Source organism: Hemitrygon akajei, chromosome 4, assembly GCF_048418815.1.
Source record: "Hemitrygon akajei chromosome 4, sHemAka1.3, whole genome shotgun sequence".
Classification (NCBI taxonomy): domain Eukaryota; kingdom Metazoa; phylum Chordata; class Chondrichthyes; order Myliobatiformes; family Dasyatidae; genus Hemitrygon; species Hemitrygon akajei.
Window position 1 is genome coordinate 75,419,198 of NC_133127.1, and position 21,553 is coordinate 75,440,750.

A 21,553-nucleotide genomic window follows, 5' to 3' on the forward strand; every position below is an offset into this window, starting at 1 on the left:
AATTCAGTAATTTAAATATTCATTAAAATCCAAACTAGAACACTGACCTGCTTACGTAGTACCTCTAATGACTTAATGTTTTCATCAGAAAGGAAAAAAAGATCCTCCTGTTCTAGAACTGCATCCTTTTCAAATGTAGTATCAGGAATGTGATCAATGTCTGCCATAAGATCTGTGATCTCTCGTCGTAGTCCCAGGAAGGTCGCTAAACGGTGTTCCTGGGGAAAGCAAGGCATCAAGACTCTTCAGTAGAGTCAAAGCCCGATATACTCAAGCGTACAAATACAATAGATCCAAACGTCATTTTAAATCTGCAAGATTACACTGGACGGCTAAGTACATCAAAGCACAATGTGGTTGACAAGAAAAGCCGGGCAGAATTCTTAAACTCACATTAAGCCTGATATGGTCATTTGCTCTGTAAATATCAATGGGATGAAGTACTGATCAGTTCAGAACATATATTAACTAGAAAATGTTTGCATAATACTTAATATATTCAACTTGAACTAACATATTCAAAAATATTTGCGATCCAGCAAATAATGAAATCACTTTAAAATATTTTCCCTTTTCAGACAGAAGTCAACATCAACTATTGAGAAAATACAATGATCAAGCTTGAATTGTCTTTGCTGCCTGCTCATAGTATTGTCAGAGCATTTAGAAATATTACATTTGTTCCCCTTAGATAAAATCACTAATATAAATTCTGAAAAGACACACTGATCTGAGTACATCCCTCTATTACTAGTTACTACCCCTCTATTCCTACTATTTCTACCTGCCATTTAATTTTCAATGACATATCATCATCAATACAGGCGATTTAACATTGCACTCAATACAATGTTAAATTTGACTCCCAAGAATACATTCCTGTCTGTAAAGCATAGATTTGACAGAGCAACATGCAACCTTGAAAAACCTCAATCAAGGAAAAGAATCAAAGTTTTGCTCTCATCATTTCCAATGACCAGATTCAATTACCAAATATACAAATCAGGAACATCCCTTTAAAACCTTATCATAGAAAGTCAAAATCAATTGCAATTCCTTTTTGTTTCCTTGCCCTCAAAAAAACCTGCTAACCATTGTTATCATGATTCATAGATGCAGTTGCAAATTATTAAGAGGACACTGAAAATAATTATAACACCTTTTCTTTGGCTGTACTCAAGATGTGGTTTTTAAGTTCCTCAAGTTCTTTGAGGGAAGGAACTTTGCCAGTAGGAATATAGTAAGGAGTCTTGCAGAGATCTGTACACAAAGCTTGATCTTCTTTCTGAAGCATTTCACACTCTTTCATTCGAACAGCTTTCTCTTTAAGTAAATCATCCACTTTATCTCGGAGTTCTTTTTCCATATGAAGTGGAGTAGAATTTTCATCAGCCTGTAGGATTAGTGAACACAATTTAGTTCAAGTTGTAACTAGTTACCTTATTACAATGGCCACAGTTAAATTTTGAACTAGTGAGCTCTCACAAGTGTGCACTGCCAGAGTTGGTGGAATCAGATACAATTATTGTGTACAATTGATGTTTGTAGTAACATTACTTAAGGCATAGTATAGGAAGATACAGTCCCAAGCATGAAAATGGAATTCATGTACTGTACCTCTAGATAGGCTAATAGGTAGACATCGACATGGCAGTCCATAGTTATACCACCATGACATTAAATTAAAACAAAAAGATAAATTTGTAAAACACACACTCTGGTGGAAGAGGGTGAAAATACTAGTTGTCTAAACGCAAGTTCAGTATCCAGTCATAAGGACTGCAACACGTCCATATGGGATGCTGTTCAAGTTTTGCTTGGCTGTCAGTAGAGCAAAGCAGGGAGTCAAAGACATCAGAATTGGAGTAAGACCCAATTAAAGTGAAAGGTGACTAGAGCCTTAAGATTCCTTTTTGCCGATTTAATGATGTTCCACAAAGTGCTAACAAATTGATCATTTGACTCTCTAAATATAGAAGGGGCCACATTGTAAAGCACCGAATATACTGAATTGGAAGTATACAAGTGAATGTGCATTTGTGAATGATAGAAAGAGATAGGTGGGGGTGGTGATGGAAGGATGTGTGCCATTTCCTACCATTCCTTGGAAAAGTGACATGAGGCAGGGAGCGATTGATGGGGTAAGAGTGGACAGGAGTTGCAGAGAGTGTTGCTTTGGAATATTTGTGTGGGAGAAAAGAAAAACATACAACCCTGAGATTCTTTTTCTGCGGGCACACTTAGCAAATCTATAGAACAGTAACTGAACAGTAACAGAATCAATGCTGTAAATGCAGATATAAATAAATGGCAATAAATAACAAAAAAACAACAAGAAAATGAGTGTAGTTATCCCCTTTTATTCAAGAGCCTGATAGTTGAGAGGTAGTAGTTGTTCTTGAACCTGATAGCAAGAGTCCTAAAGCACCTGGACCTTCTACCTGAAGACAGCAGCGACAAAACAGCACAGTCTAGGTAGTGAGAAGCTTTGATAATGGACATTGCTCTTCTACAGCAATGCTTCACATAGATGTGCACTATGGTTGGGGGGGGGGGTTGGTTTACCTACGATGTACTGGGCCAAATCTACATTTTGTAGGATATTCCGCTCAAAGGCATTGGTGTTCCCATACCAGGCCCTAATGCAGCCAGTCAGCACAATTTACACCACACATCTATAGAAGTTTGCCAACGTTTTTGATGGCATGCTAAATCTCCAGAAACCACTGTGGAAGAGGAGACACTGTCGTACTTTCTTTGCAATTATATTTATATGATGGATCTAGGGCAGGTATCAGCCAGGCATATAACATTACTGACCCTCTGCACCTCTGATCTTCGATTACTGGTTCATGGACCTCTGGTTTCCCTCTCCTGAAGTTCCTTGGTCTTATCAACATTGAGTGAGAGGTTGTTATTACATCACTGAAATTGTAGTGTACTTCACTGGAATTCTTGGGCACCCCCAGAACTGTGTACAATAGTTCAGGTGTGGTCTTGTCATGGCCCTGTACAGCGCTGAAAGGCAACCTTCGTCCTGTAGTCAAATCCTCTTGCTAGGAGGGTACATATACCATTTCCCTTCTTACCTTGCAAAAAGCTACAGAATTCCTTCAAATCATAACCAATGCACGTATTACTTCCATAGCTACCTCCATAGTACTCTGGGATGCAAGTTATCACACACTGGGAAGTACCAGCTTTCTGTGCTATTAATTCCTCTAGGACTACTTTGGTACAAAACAATTTCAAGTAACTACTTTTCCACCCATTGATGTGGCTGCCCCTTTGTGGTTACACTAGTTTTTTTGTCTTTTGCCTTTTGTCTCAGCTTTTTAAAAAATTACTTTCTTGCAACCCATTGCAGACATTCCATTCTTTCCATCCTCCTTGTTGTACTTTTCCAGTTGAAAAGTTTTTGGACTGTCTCTTTACTGTTTTATATTCCAATTTCATTACAGCTTTCTAGAAGTGGCTGTTTTTGTTCTGACTGCAGACACTGAAAATCTGAAATAGACAGTGTTGGTAATGCACAGGTCAGACAACACGTGCAGAGAGAAAAGAACACTTAGCTTTACAGATCGACGACTGATGATCCTGTGTTTGTTTCTTATTACTTTAATCACTTTACCATTTGGACCTCTTTAACAGAGGTCTTACTGGGCTTTGCTTGACAGAAATATGAGAAACAACTTATTTTCTGACAACTCCCAGAGCTTACTAAATTCAACAAAGTTCAGGCAACTTGTCACTCCAGTTCATGTCAGAATTGGCCAATTATAATGAAAGATCAATCCGCATCAGTTCAGTTGTTCCTTTCATCTTGATGCTGCTCGACCTTTTGATTTCCTGCATTTTCTCTCATCAGATGATGAGAAAGTTAACCAGATGGATGCTTTATTTTACTAAACTCAACATTAGATTAAGCTCGTTATGAATAGGATAAATTTTCAGGGCTTTTTGAAAAGAAAGAATTCGGCCAGGAAAATGCTGTGAGGAAACTGAAACACAAAATTCAAAGTAATTTTAATATCAAAGTACATTATACAACCCTGAGATTCATTTTCTTGTGGGCGTACTCAATTTCCAATAACTATAATAGAAACAACGAAAGACTGCACCAACAGGGAAGACAACTAGTGTGCAAAAGACTAATAACAAACACAAAAAAAGAAAGAAAAATAAATAAATAAAACAACTGACAATAGTTAAAATGCTCAACAAAAATGTAGACTTGAACAGGCCCTCATGCCCCTAGGTGTCCAATGTAACTAAATACAAAAGGTTTGAACTAATGAACTTGATCACAGCAAAGAACAAGGCCGGGTTAGTGTCACCCAAAAATTATATTGGATAAAAGGACTGTCAGCAGCCTTAAGTAAAATCAGCCTAACAATGGATTTCACGCCCTCTCAAACAAGCATTTTTCCAGGACTAAGCCAAAAGGACACAATTATCTGCCTTATGGAATTCTGGGAATATCCACAATCCCAAATTCCATCAGTCTTTTTCCAGCAAGTTAAACTAAGCAAACAAGGTCTAATAGGAAAAAAGATTATTCACTGCGATTCAAAAATCTTCACATTATAGAGTACATTACCTTATAAGGATCTAAATGAAGTTCAGAACATAAAACTTGCAGCTTCTCCTGCCAATTCGTAATAGCTTCCTTTAAATGCTCTCTCAAAAGACCCTCCTCATGAATCATTTGATCTAGAAGTCGCTGTCAAAAAGATTGAAGAAAAATGTTGATTACTGAAGTCAAGGATTGTTTTAATTATTTCTTCATAAAACAAAATTGGGAAACATTTACATGTACTGAAAAATAATTTTTACCCAATATCCAAGGGTTAAATTACAAGGATTTGATCTTAGAAAGTTTAAGGGTTAAAGGAATAGAGAGTAATCCACTCTTTGGGAGTTGAAGATCTAAAACTTGGTGTCAAGCTTTTCATGAATACATTTAGGGAACATTACTATACAGGCAAAGTAGGCACGACAATTCCACTCGCTCAAACTGTCAATAACTATATGGACATAGCTGCAAGCCAAGTATAAAGAAAAACATTGTGCATGAAGTTTGAAGGTAGGAAGGGTCTAGTGGAAGGCTTTCAGCATGTTACTGTTTGAAACAGGTTATAAAAATACAACAGAAATACAACATAAATACAAGCAGTCATCTCGTGGTTAAATAAGGACAGCAATTGCAGTGTGCTCGTTCAATTTAATATTATGGTTAGGGAACAGCATGTGACTGGGGTTGAAGATCCTAGCAGCCCAGCTGAATTGGGAATGAGGGAGGAGGCTACTCACAGGTCTTTGATTAAGATTTTAAAATGGAGCATTCACAGGCTTTTGGCATTTTCCAGCTGTCCTATCAAATCACAATTCATTAGCAAGAGCAATGAATCTAATACCGGGGCCATGCTGTGTTCTTTGCGTGAGACACTGGAATTCTAGGAGACCTTCAGTCTCCCAGATGACCACATCTGCACCAGGTGCACTGAGCTGCAGCTCCTCAGAGAACGTGTTCATGAACTGGAGCTGCAGTTCGATGACCTTTGGCTCGTATGGGAAACTGAGCTGGTGATAGATGGGAGTGACCACTGCCCTGTGGCTCCTAAGTTGCAGGAGGCAGGTACCAGGGTAACAGTCAGAAGAGGGAAAGGAAGTAGGCAGGGTATTCCTGTGGGCCATTCTCAACAACAAGTATACCACTGTGCGGGTGGACTTACCAGGATGGGCTGCAGCAATTGGGTCTCTGACACAGAGGATTGGAGAAGTGGGAGGAAGGGACTGCAGTAGTGATAGGGGATTCCATAGTTAGAGTAGACATGAGATTCCGTGGCCCTAATAGCGACACTCAGATGGCACGTTGCCTCCCAGGTGCCAGGGTCAGGGGAGTTTCAGATTGGGTCCCTGGCACTCCAAAGGTGCAGAGTGAGCAGCCAGAGGTCTTGGTATATATTGGACACATGGCTTGGGTAGGAAAAGGAAGGTGGTCCTGTAGAGAGAGATTAGGGTGCTAGATAGAAAGCTGAATCTTCAGGGTACTAATCTGAGTTGCTGCCTGTGTCATTGAGAGCAAGAATAGAATAAACTAGCAGACAAATGTGTGGCTGAGGAACTAGTGTATGCTTTCTAATTGCTGGATCACTTCTGGGGAAGGCATGACCTGTACCAAAAGGATGGGTTGCACCCGAGTCTTGGGAAAGGGCAATATCCTTGCGGGCAGGTTTGCTAGAACTGTTGGGGAGGGTTTAAAATAATTTGGCAGGGGAATGGGAAACTGAGTGATGGGGCAGTTGGTACACAGGCAAAGGCAGTGTGTAATAAGACTGTCAGAAAGGACAAACGGATGATAAGGCAAAATTCCAGTCAGTGGGATGAGTTACAGCGTTAAGAGGGTCAAAATCAATAAGTGTGACAAATACCAGACAGAAGGTATTAGATTTGAATGCACACAGTATATAGAACAAGGAAGATGATCTTGTAGAGCAGGTAAAGTTTGATTGGTATAATGTTGAGAGCATCACTGAGTCATGGCTGAAAGATTATAGTTGGGAGCATAACATCCAAGGATAGACATTGTCTTGAAAGAAAAGTCAGATAGACAGAAGGGGTGGTGTGGTTCTATTGGTTAAAAAACAAAATAAGGTCATTAGAAAGACATTGGATCGGAAGATGTAGAATCGTTGAGAATAGTGTTAAGGAACTGCAAAGGTAAAAAGACCCTGATGTACAGGCCTTTGAAGAGTGGGCTACAGATTCCAATTGGAGATAGAAAGTGCACGTCAAAAGGGCAATGTTGCAGTAGTCAAGGGGGTTCTCAATATGCTGGTAGATCGGGAAAATCAGCTTGGTCCTGATTTTGGATCCCAAGAGAGAGAATTTGTAGAATGCAAATGAGATGGCTTTTTAAGAGCAGCTTGTGGTTAAGCTCACTGGGGGATCAGCTATTCTGTATCGGTGTTGTGCAATGAACCAGATTTGATTAGGAACCTTAAGGTAAAAGTCAGAAGTATCACTATTACAGTAGAGTAAAGGGAATTCCAGAGGCATGAGAGAGGAGCCGGTAAAGTTGATTGGAAGGGGACACTAACAGGGATATCAGAAATGCAGTGATGCCGATGGCAATTCAGAAGGTGCAGGATAGATACATCACAAAGTAGTAGTGCTATTCTAAAGGCAGGATGACACAGCCACAACTGACAACGGAAGTGAAAGGCAGCAAAAAGGGAAAGAGGGCACATAACATAGCAACTGAAGTTAGAGGATTGGAAAGCTTTTAAAAACCAACAGAAAGCAACCAAAAAAGCTATAAGCAGCAAAATATGAAATATGAAGGCAAGCTAGCTAATATTATCAAAGAAGATACCAATGGTTTTTCAGATATATACCAGTGGTTTTTTCAGATATATAAAGAGGTAGAGAGGTGAGAGTAGATATTGGACCACTGGAAAATGACATTAATGGAGGACTAGGAAATGGCAGAGGAACTGAACAAGTATTCAGTCTTCACTGCCGAAAGCAGTAGCAGTATTCCAAATGTTTGAGAGTCAGGAGATAGAAGTGAGTGCAGTTGATATTGCTAGAGAGACTATGTTTGGAAGCTGAAAGGCCTGAAGGTAGAAAAGTCACCTGGACCAGATGGGCTACACCCCAGGGTTCTGAAAGGTAGCTGAAGAAATTATGGAGGCATTAATAATCTTTCAAGTATCAATAGGTTCTGACATGGTTCCAGAGGCCTGGAAAATTGCAAACATCATCCCACTTCTTCAAGGAGGGAGAGAGGCCTGACTTCAGTGGCTGGGAAGAAGTGGTTGGAGTCAAATGTTAAGGATGTGGCTTTGGGATACTTGAGGCATACGATAAAATGCGCCAAAGTCAGCATAGTCTTAAGGGAAGATCTTGCCTGACAAATCTGTTAGAATTTTTTGTGGAAATAACCAGCAGTATAGAAAAAGGTGTATCTGGTGTATTTGGATTTTCAGAAGGCAAGGCACCACACACGAGGCTGGTGAGCAAGCCCAATGTATTACAGGAAAGATACTAGCAGAAATAGAGCATTGGCTGACTGTCAGGAGGCAAAGAGTGGGAATAAAGGGAGCCTCTTCTGAGTGGCTGCCAACAACAAGTGGTGTTCAGCTGGGGTTGGCATTTGTACCACTTCTTTTTATGTTTTATGTCAGTCATTTGGATGATGGAATAGTTGGCATTGTTGCCAAGTTTGCAGATGATATGAAGGTAGTGCAGGTAGCGCTGAGGAAGCAGGGAGGCTGCAGAAGGTCTTCGATTAGGAGAATGGGCAAAGAAGTGCCAGATGGAATAGTGTCAGGAAGCATATTGGGTCAAATAAAAGCACAGTCCATTTTCTAAACAGAGAAAATTCAAAAATCTGAGGCGCATTGGGACTTGGGAGTCTTCATGCAGAATTCCCTCAAGGTTAGCTGGCAGGTCGAGTCAGTAGTGAGGAAGGCAAATGCAATGCTGGCATTCAGTTCAAGAGGACTAGAATATAAAAACAAGGATGTAATGTTGAGGCTTTATAAGGCACTGGTGAGGACTCGAGTATTGAGAGCAGTTTTGGCCTCTCACTTTAGAAAGGATGTTTTGACATTGAAGAGGGTTCAAAGAAGGTTCACAAAGATGACTCTGGGATTGAAAGGCTTATACAAGGAGCGTTTGATGGCTTTGAGCCTGTACTCACTGGAATTTAGAAGAATGAGAGATCTCGTTGAAACCTATTAAATGTTGAAAGATCTAGATGGAGTGGATGCGGAGGGGATGCTTCCTCTAGTGGGGGGAGTCTAGGACCAAACAGCACAACTTCAGAATAGAGGATTGTCCATTAAGAATGGAGATGAAGAGGAATTTCTTTAACCAGAGGGCAATGAATCTGTGGAATTTATTACCACAGGCAGCTGTGAAGGGCGGGTATTCAAGGCAGAGGTTGATGGGTTCTTGATTAGTCAGGGTGTGAAAGGTTATGAGAAGACAGGAGAATAGGGTTGAGGGGGAAAATGGATCAGTCATGATCAAATGGTCGAGCAGACTGAATGGTGGGCTAAATGGCCTAATTCTGCTCCAATGTTTTAAGATAGCTTTTGCAGTAGAATTGTAATAAAACTAATTTTAAACAGTCATGAAAAGACCCCCTGTTCCGACTAGGGAGCCATAACTAATGACAGATTTGTATTGTAGACCAGGGAAATTTATTCTATGTTTGTGATATTCTTCAATAAAATAGCTTTCTCCCCCTCTTAAGCAGTCCCATGGGATTTATGACAAACTTGATTCTAGTCTGGTTTTATGGGTTGATTATATTGTGTAGTGTGAATGCTGCTTGTTTTCCAAGGCTCTGAGAATTCCCTCTTGAAAAAAAAGTCTTTGTAACAAAGCTCAGAGCACAGTGCCGATTTTAGGAATCTGGTTTTGGTCATGTGGATAATGGAGCTTATCCACCAGAAAAGCAAGGAGAGCCTTAAAACTGACTGATGAGTAAATTATGTTGTTTCAGTACCTTACCAATTATATTGAGACTACATGCATTAATGGCGTTTGCATTGTAGACCGGAAAGATTGCCACTTAATGATGCAAGGCCTATCCTATGCGCATTTTAAACAAGGAGTCAATAGCCAAAATTCTGATATGCAAGAATATTTGCCTACTGCAATTCACTGACCAATTTGAAGCCTCTTAGTTCAGAAACAGATGATAAAGGTCAAATATTTCCCATGTCCTGTCTCAAGTCCCAGTTCCAACTGAAAGTTGAGAAGAGGGTTGGAGTAATGACACAACTTCTCCTCCTCACCCAGTTCTCTCTCCTGAAGGTTCACTGTGCGAGTAAGGACTTCCATATTTCCCAGTTACTTCATCTGTGTGACTCAGTTTTAGTTCAATCACAACACTAAATCTTCAAGTCAACTGCAAACTTACTACTCCCCCTGTAATTTATACAAAAATCACAAAGAGCAGAGGTCCCAGAATAGATCCCTGTGGAACACCACTTGTCATTGACCTCCAGGTAGTGTACGCTCCATCTACTACAACCCTTTGCCTTCTGTGGGCAAGCAAATTCTGAATCCACGCCACCACATTTCCCTGGATCCCATGCTTCCTGACTGTCTGGATGATTCTACCATGGGGAACCTTGTCAACTAGCTTACCAAATCCATACACACGCATCCATTGTTCTATCATGAACATACCAACTTCAAGGTAAATCATTCACTTTGCTCAACAGTCGAAAAACTTTTAAAAGGGATTATAAAATTTATTTTAGAAACATACAGCAACAAAAAATAAAAAAGCCCTTTGGACCACCCGAGGAATACGGACTATAATGCCAATCCCATTGTCATACCTTAGACTCATATCCCTCCTTTGCCTTTCCCATCTAGTTTCCAATCCAAGTTCTAAACTCCCACACCCTGGTAAATAAGGCCAACATATTGCCATCAGTTTTATAAACCCTGAATGGTCACTACTAATGTGAATAAACTCAACCTACCCAATCCTTCCAACTGTAGCCCTCCATGCCAGTGAATCATTTCAGCATCATGTTACTACCACATCGACAATGTACACGATGCTCCAATTACAACCTAACCTATGCAACAGCGCAACATCACAGCCAATTCGTACTCTGTGCCTTGGCTTAGGGGGGGGGCAAGCATATCAAATGCCTTCGTTATTACTCTATTAACGTGTTGTCATTTTCTGGCAGTTATGAATGTCAGCAATGATCCTGAAGGTCTCTACAATTTATTTTGTGGCCTACCAAAAGTTAACTTCCCAATGTGCTTTATCTCACACTGATCTGGATTAAATACCATATGTCATCACCCCGCCCAACTTTCCAGCTGGTCCATCACATTCTTAGATAACTTTCTTTACCAGTTTAATTCATCTACTGAGTTGTCTGAAAACTTGTGTATCAGACCACATATATTCTCATCCAACTCATCTGTACGTGTCACAAACCACAAAAGCCTCAGCATCAATAGTACACCACTGCTACCACTACCTCTGGCTCCTATTGCCCAGCCAAGTTTGGATCCAGTTTATCAATGCACCTTGGATTCCTCGTGCTTTAACCCTTTATAAAAGCCTACAACAGAGGATCTTGCTGAAAGCCTTACTAATCTCTGATAAATCAAATATTCTACTCTTCCCTTATCAATTTATTATTTCAATTATTATTGTTACTTTTGCAAAATACACACACTTGAAACATGTCTAATAGCTCATGAATTTGCAATAGCTTTAATTCATGATTATATTACTTCCAAATCCTCAGAATCATGTAAAGGAAATAACCAGATTGAGGAAGGTTGTGATCCATTTAGAGTTTGCATACTTCACAGAGAAGGGCTGTGCTTTACCTAGAACAGTACCATGTCAGTTTGGTACAGGAAGGAGAAGGGGCAGATGCAGTATTAGCAACGTTGAATAAGGTCAACCATAGCATTAATTTAAAACTATGTAAAGTCACAATGCCTGTAAAAAGCCACTAGATTTTTGTTTTGAAAATTCAGGTTGTAAAACTATAGCAGCCTCCACGTCCTAAAATACATCAATTTAATTAATTAACTCTATATGCATCTGCGTCTAACCAGTTGGAAGGCAAAGAATTCCTTTAATATTTCTTTAAGGTTACCTCTATGTGCATCTTTACAGATGATATCCGCTGAACCCGCTTGTCTTCCATAATGCCAATCTCATCCCAGACATCCTGAAGCGCTGCCAACTTAATGTTCAGCAGATGGATTATAGCCGAGGCCACAACTTCACTGAAATAAAATACACAAATTAAATTCCAAATACTCCTCAACTTCTTAAAGGGATCACAAAAAAAACTTACTATCTGATCGCAGGTTTTCATCAACCCTCCCAGTTTCTAAAGTGTTTAAGAAGTTACTTCAGACCAGTGGGGTTTAGAAGGAGCCTTTACCCGGTCCTACCAACATCAACTTCACAACAAATAACTGGCCGAGATAGAACCACATAGTGTAGTTGGAGAGATTTGGGATGTGCTACAGAGTTGGAAATAACACATTGCACGAAAATACAAGTGAAGTACCCACTGCTCTGCACTTAAATAAACAGAAAACACACACCTCTCTCGGGTCATATTGCAATCGATAAACCGGAGCAAGAGGAAATTTACACCGTTAAAGGGCCACAGCGGAAACAACTCAAATTTGAATCCAGCAAAACCGGCGCGAAGGCAGGAACGTCGCGAGCGCCGTCCAATCAGGGCAAAGGTCGAGCAGCGAGCCAATCAAACGGGGGTTCCGGACGCCGGGGTGATCATGTGACGCCGCGGCAAGTTGTTGAGGGAAGTAATGTTGTGGCTTGCTTTTCAATGATTTTATGTGATTTAAGGGCGTCTGCTGGATTGTTAGTAACTCGGTTTGGGATCCTGTGTAGCAACGAGGAAGAGCGGCCATGAAAGCAGAGGAGCTGTCAAATGGCCAATCGCTAAATTTGCTCTAACAGACACCAAGTGTCTTTTTGGTGAGGATCTTACCAAGACTTTTAAGCCTCTAGCGTTAAATATTTTTGCGTTAATCATGAATCCCAGGATTTCGGTTCTCGTGAGTGCACTGCAGTGCTGTATAATGACTTGTTACTGCTCTACACGCCCAGAACAATATGGACCTCAATATTACTCAGTAGTAGTGGATGCTTCCAAGCCACAAAAAGAACTCAAACATTTCTGGAGGAGTACAGGATTTTGGTAGGTTAATTAATTTTGCTTTGTAAACACTTAAACATATTTAGACCATCGCTGTGTGAAGGATTTAGAGTGATATTTAAATTCAAAAGGATTTCATGCTCATTGAAGGCCTCATCGTTAGCATGAAAGGCAATAGACCAGCGTGGAAGTGATGCAGGTGAATCTCACTTCAACTGGAATGACAGTGATAGGTCGCGTTGACCTCACCTGTCACCCCACCAGCATCTGTATCCAACATATCATACTTTGATGTTTCTGCCTTCTCCAACGTGATCCATGAGGACCACTCTTCATGGTCCAATCCCATCAACTCCTCCTTCACCACCAAGAGGCACCTAAACAAAATCTTGAAAATACCACTAGCTTCTATCCAACTGTCATAAGATCTTGAATGCACCTAACTGTCTGCCTACACTGAACATGCTCTGTAACTTCTGTGTACTATTGAGTTACCTTGTACTATATCAGTATATTTTGTTTTGAAATGAATTTTATGAATGTCTTGCAAAATTGTTTTTCACTATATCTTGGTATATGTGGCAATTCAAAAAAAGCAATTTCAATTGTAATGTAGTCCTCAATTCTATGAGCTCTAATCTCTTTACAGAAATTGTTCTGGTTTGCTTTGGTTATATATCACAGTATTTTTTTCCATCTATCCTCGTTGCCATTCCATTTTGCTGTTCTAATCCTATCCCTGAACACTGTATTCCACACCCTGTATTGATGGGTCTCCTGGTATTTTTTATATGTCTTTCCTTTGTTGCCTTGCATTGCACCCCACTCACCTGGCTTCATCTAGCAACAGCTTGTACTCCCTACCTTCATATTCTGGCTTCTGCCCCTTTCATTTCCAATCCTGATTTAGGGTCTTGACCCAAAGTTTTAACTGTTTATTTCCCTCTCCAGATCATGCCTGACTTGCTGAGTTCCTCCAGCATTTAGTGTGTGTTGCTTAAGGTTTCCAGTATCTACAGAGCCTCTTGTATCCCAGTGATTTCTTTTCAATTGGCTGGTGTCTGTATTTTTGCAGAACTATGATAAAATATAACTGCATTCATTCTTGGTTCAAATGTTTCACCACTGGCACTCTCCAATTTTTAAATAAAATGTCAAATTACATTTAAAAAGTCTCTTGAGTGAGTTTGAAAATGTCTGAAACTTCAGCAGTCTTTATTCTGCTATCTCATTTAATGTGAGTGCCTGTTTACTCACAGTTAGTACTGGACATTTTTCAACTTCCCATTGACACATCTGTTCAATACCCTGATCCTTTAATGACTATGGGGCTCCAATATGCTCCTATCCATGTAGTGTGCACCTCAGATTTCTTGAGCACAATCCAAGTAGATTAACCAATTGTTTTTTTTTCAGGCAACTCTGAAATGTGTATGACCCTCCTTCGAAGGTTCATTTTCTTGTCAAAGTATGCGTAAAATTGTGTACCCTAGAGAGATTTTTCAGCCCACACTTCTGGTCATGAAGCACGGGCACTAGCAGTCCATTAGGAAGAGAAGAGGCCAAGGAAGCAGATTGGCAGATGTTGTCTATGTAGACTTCATTTGGATATATGACAAGGTCCCACATGGACCTTCCTATTCCGAAGGTTAAGGCACATCCAAGTGGAGAGCTGGCTAATTGGTTCCAAAATTATTTTGGTGTTGGGAGGTACAGGGTAGTGATGGGAGGATGGTTTTCTCATGAGGAATAATGTACGTTAGGGCTTCATGCTAGGAGCTCTGCTGTTTGTAATATAAACAACTGAGATGTGAATTTGGGAAGTCAGCAGATGATGCAAGGATTAATAATGTCGTGGCTAGCTAGGGACATTGTCTAAGACTACAGCAGGATATAGATCAGTTATAAAGTTGGGAGGAACATTGGCAGATGGAATTTAAGTGATGCATGAATAAACTCTTCTCAGGCTTCCAGCTGAGTACAGGTATCGATGTTAACTGACGTTTTGATGACAAACTCTGCCATCTTCATCAGGGATGATGCCTGGGCATGTCTAGTCCCGTGGTATGTATACTCTGTCGTCCGTCCCTCCTGATTGGTTACTACTTATCCAATCAGGTTTTCACTCTCCCATCTTGTTTACTTAGAGAGAGACCATCTTTGCTAAAATTCTTTTCCTCTATAATTTTATTTTAATGGCTTCCTTCACCAGACGGTCCCAAAAGCCATTGGCGCAGCACAGTAGTTTTGTGCTGTCAAAGTTAACCCTATGGCCATTGCAAATGCAATGTTTTGCTACCACCAGTTTCTCTGGGTAACCCGAACAGATACACCTCTGGTGCTCCTTGATGTGGGTGTCCATTGTGCATCTCCTCTGGCTCTGCATTCACAGGGACTCATGTAAACAGCAGCCGTCCTGAGTCCCAGATCGTTTTCACCTGCACAAGCTGTGATTTGAGCTTTCTTACGGGTTTATGGGTGGTATTAATCCGGTATTTCTTCCAGATGAACAGCATACATTCAATTTACGAAGAATGGTTACCTCCCGTTCCCGTACATTCTAATATGACAAAACCAGACAGTAGCCTCAGACATGGTGCCTATTGGAAACACACTCACATGGAATTGAACCTCAACAATCACAGCCACCATCACGCCTCCAAATGTGGCATTATAAAGGCTCAGCATTGCAGCCTTGCTTATATTTGCATTTGCGTTCATTACTGCTGGTTCAATCTGCAAGTTTAATCTTTTGGGAATACAGCAGGACTCCAAAGTCCCCTTGCACCTCTGATTTCTGGATTCATTCTGTGTTTAAGAAAATAGTCTATGCCTTTATTCCCGGCACTTCTCTGCTAATTCTAATCTGTCCAAGTCCTGCAGACTCCACGCTTCCTCAACACTACCTGCCCCTCCATTTATTTTTGTGTCCATCTACAAACTTGGCTACAAAGCGATCAATTCTGTCATCTATACTATTAACGTATAACATCAAATGTAGGGGACATGACACTGACCCCGAAGGAACACCACTAATCATTGGCAGCCAATCGGAAAAGGCAACTTCTATTCCCACTATTTGCCTTCTGCTACTCAGACAATCTTCTGTCAGTGTTAATATCTTTTCTGCAATACCATAGGGGCTTATCTAGCAGCCTCATGTGACCTTTTGAAAATCCAAGTCAACTTCCTTCATGCTCAAAGAATTCCATCAAATTAGTTAGGCAAGATTTCCGTTGAAGGAAACCACATTGACTTTGGCCTATTTTATCACATGCCCCCAAGTATCCCAAAACCTGAATCTTAATAAGACTCCAACCTCTTCCCAGCGAATTGACCTATGATTTCTTCTGTCTCTTAAAGAGTGGAGTTACATTTGCAATTTTCAGTCCTCTGGAACCATTCCATAATCTAGTAATTCTTACAGCATCACTACTAATGCCTACACAATTTCCTCTAACAAAATTCTGGGGCATAGTCCATCTAATCCAGCTGATTTATCTATCTTCAGACTTTTCAGCTTCCCAAGCAAGTACATACTGAATATACTTATTTCTGCCCACTGACACACTTGAATTTCTGGCATGCTACTAGTGTCTTCTACAGTGAAGACTGATGCAAAAACTTATTCAGTTTGTCTAGCATTTTTGTCCCCATTTTCCAGTGGTCCAATGTCCACTTTTGCCTCTCTTACTTTGAAAAATACTTTTTGATATCCTCTTTCATATTAATAGCTAGCATACCTTCATATTTCAGCTTTTCTCTCCTTACTTGTATCAGTATACCAGTGGAATAAAGGGAATTACAGAGGCATGAGAGAGGAGGATTGGAGGAGGATACTGGTAGAGCAGAGATGGCTGATGTTTCTGGGTATAGTTCACCAGGCACAGGATAGATATGTCTCGCAGAGGAAATGTGGTTCTCAAATAGTAGGGGTAGGCAACCGTAGCTGACAAAGGAAGTTAAAGACTGCATAAAAGCCAACGAAAGGTAGCAAAAGTGAGTGGGAAGTTGGATGATTGGGAAGCTTTTAAAATCCAACAAAAGGCAACTAAAAAGCTATCAGAAGGAAAAGATGAAATATGAGGGCAGACTAGCCAATACTGTAATATAAAACAGGATACCAGAAGTTTTGTCAGTTATATAATGAATAAAAGGGAGGTGAGAGTTGATATTGGACCAGTGGAAAAGTTGGCAGATAAACTTAATGGAGGAGTAAGTGCCATTGCTACTGTAATAGAAACAGTGCTAGGCAAACTCAAAGGTCTTAAGGTGGGTAAGTCACCTGGACTAGGTGGACTAGATCCCAGAGTCCTGAGAGAGCTTACTGAAGAGATAACAGATGCATCGGCTGTAATTTTTCAAGTATCACTCGATTCTGGCATGGTCCCGGACGACTGGAAGACTGCAAATGTCACTTCCACTCTTTAAGAAGGGAGGAGGGCAATAGAAAGGAAATTATAGGCCAGTTAGCGGAACCTCAGTGGTTTGGAAAGTGTTGGAATTTATTATTAAGGATGAGGTTTTGGGTACTTGGAGACTAATAATAAAATAAGTCAAAGTCAGCATGCTTTCTGTAAAGGGAAATCTTGCCTGACAAATCTATTGGTGTTCTTCAAAGAAATAATAAGCAGTGTGGACAAAGGAGAGGCAGTGGATGTCATTTACTTGGATTTTCAGAAGACATTTGATAAGGTGCCTCACATGAGGCTGTTTAACAAGATAAAATCCTGCGGCATTACAGGAAAGATACTGGCATGGATAGAGGAATGGCTGACAAGCAGGAGGCAGCGAGTGGGAATAAAGGGGACCTTTTCTGGTTGGCTGCCAGTGACTAATGGTGCTCCTCAGTGGTCAGTATTGGGACTGCTACTTTTCACATTGTTTGTCAATTGATGGCTTTGTGGCAAAGTTTGTGGATGATATGAAGATAGGTGGAGGGGAGGGTAGTGCTGAGGAAGCAATGCGATTGCAGCAGGACCTAGACAAATTGGAAGAACGGGCAAAAAAGTGGCAGATGGAATACAGTGTTGGCAAATGTATGATAATACATTTTGGTAAAAGGAACAATAGTGCAGACTATTATCTAAATGGGGAGAAGGTTTAAACATCAGAGGTGCAGAGGGACTTAGGAATCCTCATGCAAGACTCCCAGAAGGTTAATTTACAGATTAAGTCTGTGGTAAAGAAGGCAAATGCAATGTTGGCATTTATTTCAAGGGGAATAGAATATAAATGAAAGATAATGCTGAGCCTTTATGAGACACTAGTCAGGATGCACTTGGAGTATTGTCAACAGTTTTGGGCGCCTTATCTCAGAAAGGATGTATTGTCATTGGAGAGAGTCCAGAGGAGGTTCAAGAGAATGATTCCAGGAATGAAGGGGTTAACATGAGGAGCACGAGGCAGCTTTGGGCCTGTACTTGCTGGAATTTATAAGAATATGGGGGGGGGGGAGGAATCTCTTTGAAACCTGCTGAATGTTGAAAGGACTAGATAGGGTGGATGTGGAGAGGTTGTTCCCTCTAGTGGGAGTATCCAGAACTAGAGGGCACTGCCTCAAAATTGAGGGTTTTCCTTTCAGAACAGAGTTAAGGAGGAATGTTTTTAGCTAGAGAGTAGTAAATCTGTGGAATGCTCTGCCACAGACTGCGGTGGAGGCCAAGTCCATGGGTATGTTTAAGGTGGAAGTTGAATATTTCCTGATCGGTCAGAGCATCAAAGGATATGGCGAGAAGACAGATGTATGGGGTTGAGTGGGATCCGGGATCACCCATGATGGAAACGTGGGGCAGACTCGATGGGCTGAATGGCCTAATTCTGTTCCTGTGTCTTATTGTCTTATGCTCTTATTGTTTTTTAAGTTGCTTTAAGGTTTAAAATGTTAAAGTTTTGGCTAGCTCTAACAATGCAGGTTACATTGTATATTTGTGACAGATCCCTTTGAGCCCAATTAGCCATTAGCAGTCACAAACAAGAGAAAATCTGCCATTGCTGGAAGTTCAAGCAACACACACAAAATGCTGGAGGAACTCAGCAGGCCAGGCAGCATTTATGGAAAAGAGTACAGTCGACATTTCAGGTTGAGACACTTCAGCGGGACTGGACTCCAGCCCCAACTCCTCATCGTTTTTTTTTTCTCCAGTCCTGCTGAAGGGTCTCGACCTGAAATGTCGACTGTACACTTCTCCATTGATGCTGCCTGGCCTTCTGAGTTCCTCCAGCATTTTGTGTGTGTTACTTAGCCATTACCAGTGTTCAGTCACCATTCATGCCTTATCTTATTTAAATGTACCAGTGTAACCCACTGTTTCCTTCACCCAGTCATGGGCTTCTTAAATTACCGTAATCTACACTATTAAGTTAAATTACTTCCTTTGCAAGCCAGTGCCTCAGGCTACATCCACACTACACCGGATAAATCCGTAACCGAAGCTTTTTCTCTTCGTCCTCACTGAAACGGCGTTTTCCTCCCCCGAAAATGGAGATTTTCAGAAATGCTCTCCAGAGTGTATAAATTTGAAAACGCCGGATTGGCTGGATCAGTGTGGACGGGGTAACCGGAGAAATCTAAAAACGCTGTCATGACATGCCGGAACAGATGGTGACGGCAGCGCGCTATTTCATTGTTTTCTTGAACGCAACCCAACAATTTCAGAACAGATGGCAACGAGACTGAAGCTAGAAGAGTTAGAAATGTACTCACCAAATACTTTGACCCATAACTTACTGAATAAATAAGTATACTCACTTTGCACTGTTCTCTGTCCTTGCTTGTATGAAGGTGGTTTACCTATTTATGCAAGTACATTTCTGACAATAGATGTGTAACAGCCTAATATAACATTGTATGGAAATACAAAATAATACTGATGCAAACATGTTTTATATATTTAACAAGGGGCTTTATTAATGCAACAGTTTGTCAGTTTTTCAATGTTTGTCGTCAGCTGAGTCATACTGTCCGTGAACTCCCTAGGTCAGTTGCCTCCATACACTCCAGTATTTGTTTTTTTAGTTTTAAGTCCTCCTGCACGAGAGCCAACAGCTGTCAGTCGTTTAAGTTTTTCTAGTCTGTAACTGGACAAATGTGCAGCAAGTCTTTCGCGACAAGATTCGACACCAAATATGTCGCTTGTTTTCAGTAGATGTGTCCTGCGCATGCGCAGTAGGAGGAGATTCACCGAAATATCCATTTTAATGTGGATAGAAGTATTTTCAAAAACGCTTAGTGTGGATGCCTATCGTTTTTACGCGAAACCGGTGTTTTCAAAATTATCCGGTCTAGTGTGGATGTAGCCTCAGTCTCACCACTCTGGCTGTCTCCTGGTAATCATCTAATTAATGGCCTTTAGTTATGCTATACCCCTCAAAGGGGGAAGGAGGGGAGAGAGACAGAGAGAAAGAGAGATTTATTACAGCGTCAACATCTTGTCACTAATTCCTTTAGATGTTGTAATTTTGAATGATAATGACACTTTTTAGTCCTTTAATTCTGTAATTCTATTCCATGCTTTTAGAATATACTACTCCTTTAAACCTTGCATATATTTCTTATTTGTGTTTGGATTGCTTTGTTCTTTAAAAAAGACACTTAATGCATTTTAATTACTTACATTGACTATATTTGCTTATTTTTGTTTTATACATCATCACAGCCCTCCTCTTCCACACAACAGAGCAGACCTGTTTGACTTAAGTAAAGACCAAGAACTGAACCTTGCATATGTTGCCTCAGTACCTCACAATGGTATTGAACAAGTTCGAATCCATTGGCTATTAGAATTAATCTCAATCCGGTAAGTCTGCAAAATTATATACCTTAATGTATTTGCACAAATATGCATTAAAAATTTCCTAAATAATGTAGTACTCGCTTCTTTAGGTATAACACATTATTAACCCAAGGTTATAAAATATTCTTTTGGGTTGGTTACTTTTCCATGAGATGTGATAGGTTTGTTACTGAGGCAGATTATTGTGAAAAGCATGAATTTATCCACATTAATTCATAGTTGGGTTAGGGAGGTGGTATTGGTGATAAATGAATTATAGGTGTGCAGACTTCTTCTTCAGTGCTCCCTCAGAGTCTGTGATGAAATGTCTGATGGTGACAATATGGAAATATCAGGAAAAGCCTATCAGGGTGGGTAATTTATCAAATAGATTATACTGTGTTTCTGTTGCATGGCTTGAGAATCTCCATAGCAACCGAAATCTGCTTCCAATAGTCAAAAGCCAAGCAAGCTTCAGTGGGGGTGTTGCATTGATCACGTTTGAGATCCTTTTGTCAGTCCATCTGCTAAACTCTCATATTGGGCATGCGGATATGGTGGCCTGCCCAGCAGATCTAACAACCTATTTAGTCAAGAAAGCACAGCAGTGTCCCAACTTCCTGAGGAGATTGAGATGAGAGAGGATCTTTCAACTCCCTCCCCCACCCCCATTTTTACTACTTTTTATAAGAGTACCATCAAGAGTGTCCTGATCAGCTGCATCCCTGTCTGGCAAGACCCCCGACCGTAAGCCCCTCCAAAGGATTGCGAGGACTGCTGAGAGGATCATCGGGGTCATTCTTCTACTCATCAGAGAAATCTGTCAGGAGCGCTGCGTACGCAGGGCCCTCAGCATTGTCAATGATGTCTTCCACCTGTTCAACAATCTCTTTGACCCTCTAACGTTAGGCAGGAGGTACTGTATAAGAACTGTTAGGATGGAAACAGCATTCCCCCCCCGCCCCCCCGAACTCCCTGCCAGCATCAGGTTTCATCACACATGAAGCACCAATAGCATTTTACTGTTTATAACTTGTATCATATATGCACCTTATTATTTGTTAATTTATTTTT

General features: G+C 40.7%; 2 protein-coding genes across 4 annotated transcripts in view; one reads left to right on the forward strand and one right to left on the reverse strand.

The window, feature by feature from the left end:
* Positions 1–12,262, reverse strand: part of LOC140726460 (protein regulator of cytokinesis 1-like) — a 33,783-nt gene extending 21,521 nt beyond the window's left edge. For 2 of the 3 annotated variants that reach the window (XM_073042876.1, XM_073042873.1), the window contains exons 1-5: positions 12,124–12,262; positions 11,664–11,796; positions 4,601–4,723; positions 1,160–1,393; positions 48–218 (exon numbers count right to left, since the gene is read on the reverse strand). In XM_073042876.1, coding sequence (XP_072898977.1) covers positions 48–218; positions 1,160–1,393; positions 4,601–4,723; positions 11,664–11,796; positions 12,124–12,137 — 675 coding nt within the window. In that variant the 5' untranslated portion in view covers positions 12,138–12,262. Of the gene's footprint in view, positions 1–47; positions 219–1,159; positions 1,394–4,600; positions 4,724–11,663; positions 11,797–11,867; positions 12,081–12,123 lie in introns of those variants that run through there. The other variant, XM_073042875.1, reaches the window with a different exon arrangement.
* Positions 12,263–12,307: 45 nt separating this feature from the next.
* idua (alpha-L-iduronidase) overlaps positions 12,308–21,553 on the forward strand; it is a 229,322-nt gene continuing 220,076 nt past the window's right edge. The window contains exons 1-2 of the mRNA XM_073042871.1: positions 12,308–12,746; positions 20,363–20,503. Of these exons, the coding sequence (XP_072898972.1) occupies positions 12,580–12,746; positions 20,363–20,503 (308 nt within the window). The 5' untranslated portion in view covers positions 12,308–12,579. The remainder of the gene's footprint in view (positions 12,747–20,362; positions 20,504–21,553) is intronic.